Raw genomic sequence first — 10,573 nt, 5'->3', positions numbered from 1 at the left:
CCTCTGCCACGCGGGGAAAGTGTTAAATGCCCGAGGTTCAAATTCCGCGTTGCCCTCCCGCGTGGTCGGGTGGGGTGGGGAGGGGAGGTGGGGTTTGTCTGGGAGGAGAAGCGGCACCTCTCGCACCTGCGAGACCCCGCATGCAGAGACGGTGGAACGGATGGGTGGAGGGAGGGAGGGGAGAGAGAGAGATGACGGCTACGGCTAACCGCGGCAACTTACCAGCAACTTGGACAGCTGGCAGCCGCGCGGGGAGAAAGGAGACAGAGAGAGTTAAACACTCGGCACGGAGCGCAACGCTGCGGTTATCCTGACCCAGCCACCCACCCCCCCCCCACCACCCCCCCGCCCTGCCCGCCCGGCCAGCCGCTCTTCCTCACGTCGCCACGACTCCCCGCAACTCTCCTCGGCTTGTATTCTGCAGTCTTCATCAGCGGTCGCCAGCAACCCCCCCACCCCCGCCCCCCGGAACAAACGCAGCCGACGGCCATCACTGGCGGTGACCCCCGACCCCGAACAGTGACCCTGGCCCGTGACCCCCTGACCCCGTGACTTCAGGCCACGACCCAGGCCCGAAACCCCAACCCGCGACCCCGTAACCCGGCCTGTGACTCCAGGCCAGAACCCCGGCCCGTGACCCAGGTCTTCGACACCGTGACCCGGCCTGTGATTCTACCCCAACGACCCCGACCCGTGACCCCAGGCCATGACCGCGACCCAAGACCCAGGCCTGCGACCCCGTGACCCCGTGACTCCAGGCCACGACTCCGGGCCCAAGACCCCAGCCCGCGACCCCGTGACCCGGCCTGTGACTCCAGGCCACGACCCCAGCCCAAGACCCAGCCCGCGACCCCGTGACCCGGCCTGTGACCCCGGCCTGCGACCCCTGTGCTCACCTGGATGTTGGTGGGGTCCTTGTAGGACTCGTCTGTGGCCGTCTGCAGCTTCTCGCTGATCCACGCCTCGATCTCGTCCACGTCGCGGCTGAACTGCTGCAGGTTCTGCGACTCGCCCAGCTTCGAGCGCTTGTCGATCATCTGCGCCTTCAGGCGCCGCCACCTGCGGGCGCGGGCACAGGCAAATGTGGGCGCGAACACACGCGCACACGGACACACGCGGACGCCAAGAACAACTGACGCTTTTCGCCACCGAATGGCGGTGACGTCACTGTGAAGTCGTTAAGGGCTCCCGCGCTGGTGCCAGGAAGTGACGGGACGGACCCAGGTTCCATTGGGTACAACCGAGATGACCGACGCACACACACGCTGACGCACGCACGCACACACACGCGCTGACGCACGCACACGCACACGGACGCACCCCCCACTCACCTGTCGAGCACCTCGTCACGCCGGTGTCCGATCTCGCCCTTGGCGTAGTGATCCGACGAGATGAGCTCATCGGCAAACGACTGCAGCGCGGCGATCTTCTCCTCCTGCGTCGACGCACGTGAACACACGTGAACACACGTGAACACACACACGTGAACACACAGGTGAACACACACACGTGAACACACACACGTGAACACACGTAAACTCACGTGAACACACACACGTGAACACCCACCCGTGAACACGCGTGAACACGCGTGAACACACACGCTAACACACGTGGACACACGTGAACACACACACGTGAACACACACACGTGGACACATATGCTAACACACATATGCGAACGCACGCGGACACACAAACGCACGAACAAAGACCCCCCATGTAGCCTTAACAGACTGTTGGGGCAAGTGCTGTTAACGAGCACCTATGAAGGCTGGCACGGCACACGAGGCGGTGTGTGACCAGCACCACGCCCGGCCGCCTTTGTCTCCCCAGTGGCGATGTTTACTACACACCGCACCAGGTACTCATTTGAGGCCGAGTCGACCTAGGAGAGGCCCAGGACCGGTTCAGATAATCGTCACCGGCGTTGGCCGCAAGCGGGAATCGAACCCGGGGTCGCCGGGTTCGTAGCGCGACCGTAGCGCTAACCGCTGCACCACCGACAGACACCCGCGCAGCCGATTCAAAAGACACCGTAGACAACGCCGCACAGCGTACGAGAAACCACCACCCCCTCCACTCCAGTCTCTCTAAGACAGCGGTCGGGAACCTATGGCTCGCGAGCCGTATATGGGCTCTTCCAGTGACGGCATATGGCTCCCAGACAATTTTGAGTTGAAATAAGTATAACCCGTAAAAACTAAGTTTTTCACTATAAATCCTTTATATGCGTGGCAGCGAACTTAATATAAAGGATTTAAAAATATATTCGCCTGTGGAGGACGCGGGGATCGATCCCGCGACCTTTGGCATGGGAAGCGAGGGCGCTACCAACTGCACTACTCCGCCACGGCCTGTGGAGGGGTTACGCTCTGGGCTCTTACACTCTGACGTTCAGCCAAAGCCATGAATGAGTTCTATTTGAATATATGTAAAATACATTTTTTTTTGCCTAAAAAGTGTAAAATTTTGGGAATTTTTTTTCACGAACATTAATTGTCTGGCACAACGAGTCTGTGTGCAAAATGTCAGCTCGATTGGATCATGGGAAGTGGGTTAAAAAACGACCGAAAGATTTGCACGGTCGTAAGCAAGCAAGCACGCAAGCAAGCAAGCAAGCATGCGAACTTAATATAAAGGATTTAAAAAGAAATAAAATCCGTTTGGAACTGATTTTAAAATACTTGTGATATTGCTTAATAGTACCGTGTCATTTTAAAGTAAACAGAAATTCGTTTTGAAGATAAATTTCACGGGTCACGCCTGCACGAAGCTCAACCTCACCACGTATGAACCAGACTACACAAGGCCATCAGCAAAACCACGCAGCGCCAGAAGTCGCATTAAAAGTAAGACATATTTAATTTATTATACGTTAAAAATTACTATATGGCTCTCAATGAAATATATTTAGAAATATCTTCTTAGTTCTTTCGGTAAAGTCATGTAGAAGGGAAGTAATAAATTAATAAAAATAATAAAATATTTTGTTTTATTTTTATTATTTTATTACTTCCCTTCTACGTGACTTTACCGAAAGAACCAAGAAGATGAATCCCTGCAGTCACGAAAGCTTTAAATCAAAAAATATTTTGAAATATTTGGCTTTTATGGCTCTCCCAGGCAAAAAGGTTCCCGAAATTGCTCTAAGACGAGCGCCGCCCCCGTGAGAGGCGGGCTGCCCACCTGCACGTTGATGGCCTTGTCGAAGTCCTCGTGCTTCTTGATGAGCGCCTCGACGCTGTCCAGCGAGTCGCCCTTGTCGTCCACGGCGAGGAAGGCCTCGCGCGATGCCATCCAGCCCTCGGCCTGCTCGCAGTCTCGGTTGAACAGCTGGGGGGGGGGGCAAGAGGGGGGGGCGGGTTAGTACGCAGTAGGACGGCCACAAAGGTTAAAGATCCCCACCCCATTGGAACCTCATTTGCCGGTAAAAAACATGATACATTTTTTTTTACCCTTCTATCTGGCAACAAAACTGACACCTTATTTACAAGGAGTCATGTTGCATAGACCACAATACCTGCAGTCACAATGCAAACAAAAAACACAACTCTGATAATGTATGCACTGTCCTTGAAGTTGATTGGTTCACACCCGAGACAGCTTTCCTTAGAGCCTAGTCTCACATGGTGTTGGACCAGATGACACCAAAAGGCGCACAACTCAAAGACAATGCAGACAATCGGGTGTGGACCAATCAACTTCAAGGACAGTGCATACATTATCAGAGTTATGTATTTTGTTTGCATTACGACTGCAGGTATTGTGGTCTATGCAAACATGACTCCTCGCAAAAAAGGTGTCAGTTTTGTTGCCAGATAGAAGGGTAAAAAAACAATTATCAGATCCCCACCCGTATAGCCTTCAACGGGCTGTCGGGGCAAGTGCTGTTAAGCGAACACAGACACCATGGGATGACCGACTGAGATGACTGTCAGATGCACCACCTGTGGCCGCTACTGTGCCAGGCTAGGTGCAGGAGGTCACGGGACAGACCCAGCAGGCGCCATGGGTTGACCGACTGAGATGACTGTCAGATGCGCCACCTGTGCCCCCTACTGTGCCAGGCTAGGTGCAGGAGGTCACGGGACAGACCCTGCAGGCGCCATGGGTTGACTGACTGAGATGACCGGTAGATGCACCACCAGCTGTACCCCCCCTACTGTGCCAGGCTAGGTGCAGGAGGTCACGGCCAAGACCCTGCAGGCGCCATGGGTTGACCGACTGAGATGACTGGCTGATGCACCACCTGTGCCCCCTACTGTGCCAGGCTAGGTGCAGGAGGTCACGGGACAGACCCAGCAGGAGCCATGGGTTGACTGACTTGAGATGACTGGCCGATGCACCGCCTGTGACCCCTACTGTGCCAGGCTAGGTGCAGGAGGTCACGGGACAGACCCAGCAGGCGCCATGGGTTGACCGGCTTACATGACCGGCCGATGCACCGCTACCCGTCAACGCAGCACACTGACCGACCGACGGTGGAGTGTGGCGAGCACCGGCCGTGCGGTGAGCGCCGTGGTGAGCGCCGTGGTGAACGCCGTGGTGAGCGCCGCGGTGAGCGCCGTGCGGTGAGCGCCGCGGTGAGCGAGCGAGGTTACCTGCAGCTCCAGGCACTGGTCGAGCATCATGCGCCGCGTGGCCCAGGCCTTCTCGAGGCCCGAGCGCTCGCCGTCCAGGCCCGCCAGCTTGTCCCGCACCTCCGCGCTCGCGTAGTGGTTGCGGTCCAGCAGCTGCTGCCCAAACTGCTCAAACGCCTGGAAGGTGCCGGTGCGGGCGTCCATCTCCGTGCGGTGCTCCTGCCGCGGGGGAGGGGCGGGGGGGAGGTGGGAGGGGGTCGCGAGGTCACGGTGAAGCGAGATAATCGGGGCCCGGTTCGGGCGTGTGCGGCGTGTGCGTGTGTGTGTGTACACGTGGTGTGTGCGTGTCTACACGTGTGCGTGTGTGCCCGTGTGTCCACGTGTGTGTACCTATGTGTGTGTGTGTGTCCACGTGTGTGTACACGTGTGTACACGTGTGCGTGTGTACACGTGTTGTGTGTGTGCGTGTGTACACATGATGTGTCTACACGTGTGCGTGCGTGTGTGCGTGTGTACACATGATGTGTCTACACGTGTATGTGCGTGTCTGCGTGTGTGTACACGTGTGTGTGCGTGTGTACACGTGTGTGTGCGTGTGTGTGCGTGTGTCTGCGTCTACACGTGTGTGTGCGTGTGTGTACACGTGTGTGCACACGTGTGTGCGTGTGTCTACGTGTGTGTACATGTGTGCGTGTGTGCATGTGCCTACACGTGTGTGTGCGTGTGTCTGCGTGTGTGTACACGTGGTGTGTGTGCGTGTCCACGTTTGTGTGTGTGTGTACATGTGGTGTGTGTGCGTGTCCACGTGTGTGTGTGTACACGTGGTGTGTGTGCGTGTCCACGTGTGTGTGTGTACATGTGGTGTGTGTGCGTGTCCACGTGTGTGTGTGTACATGTGGTGTGTGTGCGTGTCCACGTGTGTGTGTGTACACGTGGTGTGTGTGCGTGTCCACGTGTGTGTGTGTACACGTGGTGTAGGTGTGCATGCGGTGTGTGTAGATGGTGTGCGCACACGTCGTGTGTGCGTGTCTACACGTGTGCGTGTGTACACATGTGTGTACACGTGTGCGTGTGTACGTGTCCACGTGTGCACACGTGGGGTGTGTGCGTGTGTCCGTGTGTACACGTGTGTGTCTGCGTGTGGGTACACGTGATGTGTCTACACGCGTGTGTGCGTATGTCTGCGTGTGTGTACATGTGGTGTGTGTGCGTGTGGGTAGACGTGATGTGTCTGCGTGTGTACACGTGTGTGCGTGTGTCTGCATGTGTACACGTGTGTGTACACGTATGTGCGTGTCTGCGTGTATGTACACGTGGTGTGTGTGCGTGTGGGTTGACGTGATGTGTCTACACGTGTGTGTGCGTGTGTGTACACGTGCGTGTGTCTGCGTGTGTGTACACGTGTGTGTGTGTGTACACGTGATGTGTGTGTGTACACGTGATGTGTCTACACGTGTACACGTGTGTGTGTGTGTACACGTGTGCGTGTGTATGCGTGTGTGCACACGTGTGTGTACACGTGTGTGTACACGTGTGCGTGTGTATGCGTGTGTTCACGTGTGTGTCCACGTGTGTGTGTGTGTGCGCCCACCTGGTGGCGCTCCAGCAGAGCCTCGGCCCCCGTCACGTCCTTGGCGAGCTCCTCGGACGACACGAGACCACGGATCCCGTTCATCCACGACATCAGGTCCCTGCCGCACGGCGGACAACAGGGGTCACGCGGGGGTCACGGGGGGGTCACGGGGGTCACGGGGGGACACCGGGACGTGGGCGGTCACGGGGGAGACATGCGGGGGTCACGGGGGGGACACCGGGACGTGGGCGGTCACGGGGGAGACACGCGGAGGTCACGGGGGTCACCAGGACGTGGGGGGTCACGGGGGAGTGGAGACTCTGGGTCACGGGGGAGACACGGAGGTCACAGGGGACATGAAGAGTCACCGAGGTCACCAGGACACGGGTGGCACGGGGGAGACACGGGGGGGCACACGTGGAAGACACAAGTGGAAGACACAAGGGGGAGACACAAGGGGGAGACACACACGTGGGAGCCACGAGGGGGGAGACACAGGGTGGTGACACAGGGTGGAGACACGGGGGGGGGGGAGACATCGGGAACAAATGGTGGGGGGGGGAAGGGAGACACGGGAGACATGGGGGAGGGAGATATGGGGGAGACACGGGGGACAGACACGGGGGTCACACAGGAACACAGAGGAGACACGGGTGGGAGACACAGGGTGGAGACACGGGGTGGAGACACGGGGTGGAGACACGGGGTGGAGACATGGGGAAGACAAGCACGGGGGTCACACAGGGAGACCGGGTGGAAGACACGGGTGGGAGACATTGGGGGGGGAGGGGGGGGAGACACGGGGGACAGGCATGGCGGTCACACAGGGACACAGAGGGGAGACACAGGGGACACGGAGGAGACATGGGGGGGAGACACGGGGTGGAGACACGGGTTGGAGACACGGGGTGGGGGGGGGGAATATGGGGGAGACACGGGGGACAGACACGGGGGTCACACAGAGACACACAGAGACACACAGAGGAGACAAGGGTGGGAGACATGGGGTGGAGACACGGGAAGGGGGGGGGGGGGGGAAGAGACACGAGGTGGAGACACGGGGGGGGGGAGATTTTGGGGAGACACGGGGGACAGACACGGGGATCACACAGCGACACACAGAGGGGAGACACGGGGTACACATGGGGGGGGGGGGGGGGAGCGATACATGGGGAGGGGTGGGGGCGAGCGAGGGGGGGCGAGGGGGGGGGGGCGAGGGCGGGCGAGCGAGGGGGGGCGGGCGAGGGGGGGGGGGCGAGGGGGGGGGTGAGGGGGCGGGCGAAGGGGGGGGGCGAGGGTGGGGGGGGCTGGGCACCGGAAGTCGGAGAGGAAGCGCTGCAGGTCGTGCGAGTCGTTGAGCCGCCCCTTGCGCTGGTCAGCACGCTTGACCAGCGCGCCCCACGCCTGGTTCAGCTCCGTGCGCTTCTCCTGCAAGTCGCCCGCCGACTCGGGGTGACTCTGGGTCAGCCGATCAGCCGTCTCGTCCAGGGAGTTCACCTGGGCGAGGGCGAGAGGGGGGGGGGGGGTGAGGCACGGGGGGGGGGGGGGCGGGGCGGGGGGGTCACACCTCCGTCATTCGCATCGCGAGGTCACGGCGGCCGCGTGTCGTTTTTCGACGCGTCGCGCTCGCACAAAGACAAAGATCCCACGCACACTCCACCCCCTGGATAGCCTGAACAGACCATTGGGGCAAGTGCTGTTAGCGAGTAGCAGCAGCGCCTATGAAGGCGACCGGCGCTGTGGCACACGAGGAGGTGGGTGGCCAGCACCACAGAGACAAACATCCCCCATATAGCCTTAACAGACTGTAGGGGCAAGTGCTGTTAGTAGCGAGCACTGCTTATGAAGGCTGGCACAATGGCACACGAGGGGGTGGGTGGCCAGCACCACGCCCGGCCGCCTTTGTCTCCCCAGTGGCGATGTTTACTACACACCGCACCAGGTACTCGTTTGCGGCCGAGTCGACCTAGGGGAGGCCCAGGACCGGTTCAGATAATCGTCACCGGTGTTGACCGTGAGCGGGAATCCAACTCGGGCCGCCGGGTTCCTAAGCGCAGCGTAGCGCTAACCGCTACACACACACGCACGCACACACACACGCACACAGACACACACGCACACACACGCGCACACACACACAGTGACGCACACGCACGCACACACACACGCACACAGACAACAACAACAACAACCGCCATTCGCCACTAAGTGGCGGTGACGTCACCACGATGCTTGTGCCAGGCCAAGTGCACCTTGAGGCCACGTGAAGTGTCGAAAGCCCGCTGGCAGGAGATCACGGGGCAGACCCAGGTGCCACTGGTCGACTGACCGAGATGACCGAGATGACTGGCTGATGCACCACCTGTGCCCCCTACTGTGCCAACTTGCTGTGCTTTAGCCACCCGGCGCTCCGCTCGTTGTTGTGAGCGTCGCTCCTCCGCCCTCCGTTGTTGTTGGAGGGCGACTGCCTCCAACTGCCCAGTAGCGTCCTTCACGAGCCTCCTCCACTGAGGCCGATCTTGACACCGCTGGTACCAGTCATCGGCAAGTCCACTCAGCTCCACGTCCTCCTGTACCACATCACTCCATCTCTTCTCCAGCCCGTGCCGCGCCCGTCTGGCCCCCTCGATCCGGCCGAACAAAAGCTGTTTAGGCATGCGGTGGCTGGGCATGCGGGCTACATGACCCAGCCAACGCAGCCTTGCCTGCCGGAGGAGCTCACTGATGGGACTTTGCCCAGATCTTTCAAGGATTTGTGAGCTCCTCACACAATCCAGCCTGGTTAAACCCAGGATGGATCGTAGGCAGGCCAGCCTAAATGTTTCCAACCGGCGAAGATGCTCCACCAGGGGGGTCCACGTCTCGCAAGCGTAGAGAAGGGAGGGAATGACCGTGGCCGAGAAGACCTGAAGCTTCGTGCGGAGCGACAGACCAGGTAGCTTCCACACAGCGTTACGCAACCGATGAAAAGATATTGCCGCTCGACTGATTCGGAGTGAGACCTCTGCTGATAGACTGGAGCCGGTCATAAGCACACTGCCCAGGTATGGGAAACTCTCCACTCTCTCCACAACTGCCCCATCACCAATTGGGAGTTGTGGGGGTGGAGTGTCCGATGGTACAAAATACCCAGGCAGGTGCTTAGTTTTGGTGGGGCTGATGGTAAGGCCCCACCTCTTAGTGGCACGCTCCAGTCTCAGCAGCAGCGCCTCCAACTCCTCTTCTGAATGAGCAGCTATTACCAAATCATCGGCATACATAACGTGGTTGACCAATAGGGAGCCATCCCTTGATCGCACCCGGGCGTCGATCAGCCTCCCATTATATCTGTACCAAATGGAAATTCCCCCGGTACAGCTATTGAAGGCTTCACGAACTACGCGGTCAAAATAGATGTTAAATAATGTGGGAGCCAGAGGACATCCCTGTCGCACCCCAAGGTGTACAGGGAAAGGCTCCGACTCCCGGCCACGTAGTTTTACCCGGGCCCGCTCACCATCATGAAGGTCCTTAATGATCGTGAGCAGAGGGTCAGGGACTCCGAAAGCACGAAGAACAACCCAGAGCCCAGTCCTACTGATGGTATCATAGGCCTTGACCAGGTCAATAAAGCAGAGATGTAGGTCTTTTTGGAATTCCCTACACCTCTGCTGTAGCAGACGGACAGAAAATATGGCATCTGTGCAGGACCGCCCTTTCCTGAAACCGCATTGGGGCTCCGCAAGCCTCTCCTCAGCGTGCCTAGCAAGGCGATGTTGAATAATCCTTGCCAGGACCTTACCCGGCACACTGAGGAGTGAGATGCCCCTGTAGTTGTTACAGTCGGTACGGTCCCCCTTCTTAAAGAGGGGAACCACCAGGGCATCCTTCCAGTCCTGCGGAACCCGTCCAGTGGTCCAGACTGTTGTTATGATGTCATATAGGGCAGTCTGTGCACAAACGCCACCCTCCCTCAGCATTTCGCTTGGGAGATCATCTCTGCCCGATGCCTTTCCTGGTCTCAGACTCCGGATCGCCCTCAGTACTTCCTCAACAGCTGGCACCTCAGCCAGCCACTCACAGGGGGTGACCTCTTCCAATATTTGAGGCACCGCAGCCTCAGCAGGGTTATCACCACTTTGTGCCATGATGTTTTCCTGGCTGAGAGAATTTCCCTCCCCCAGGACCTCACAAAAATGCTCAGCAAATCTGCAAACCTGTTCCTGGGGGTCGGAGATTTGATTACCGTTTTTTCCTCTAATGATGGTAATAGGTGTGGCGCTGCAGGTTACTTTTTTGATGGAGTTAAATAGTGATTTGTGATCACGGGCCACTGAGGCAGTCTCCATCTCCTCAGCAACCCGCGACCACCACTCATCCTTACAGCGCCTTACGGCTCTCCGAACTTCCGAACGAAGGCTGCGGTAAACCTCCTCAT

The 10,573-nt window shown here is 58.6% G+C and overlaps 1 protein-coding gene across 1 annotated transcript in view; it reads right to left on the bottom strand.

The window, feature by feature from the left end:
• Positions 1-132: 132 nt before the first annotated feature.
• The window catches only part of SPTAN1 (spectrin alpha, non-erythrocytic 1), a 73,723-nt gene continuing 63,282 nt past the window's right edge, over positions 133-10,573 (bottom strand). Inside the window, exons 29-35 of the mRNA XM_061580080.1 lie at positions 7,472-7,653; positions 6,175-6,274; positions 4,605-4,802; positions 3,190-3,336; positions 1,332-1,435; positions 897-1,059; positions 133-237 (exon numbers count right to left, since the gene is read on the bottom strand). Of these exons, the coding sequence (XP_061436064.1) occupies positions 205-237; positions 897-1,059; positions 1,332-1,435; positions 3,190-3,336; positions 4,605-4,802; positions 6,175-6,274; positions 7,472-7,653 (927 nt within the window). The 3' untranslated portion in view covers positions 133-204. The remainder of the gene's footprint in view (positions 238-896; positions 1,060-1,331; positions 1,436-3,189; positions 3,337-4,604; positions 4,803-6,174; positions 6,275-7,471; positions 7,654-10,573) is intronic.

This window comes from Lethenteron reissneri, chromosome 71, assembly GCF_015708825.2.
Source record: "Lethenteron reissneri isolate LAM-NWPU_2019-01 chromosome 71, ASM1570882v1, whole genome shotgun sequence".
Lineage (NCBI taxonomy): Eukaryota > Metazoa > Chordata > Hyperoartia > Petromyzontiformes > Petromyzontidae > Lethenteron > Lethenteron reissneri.
This window is presented reverse-complemented; position numbering and strand designations above follow the sequence as displayed.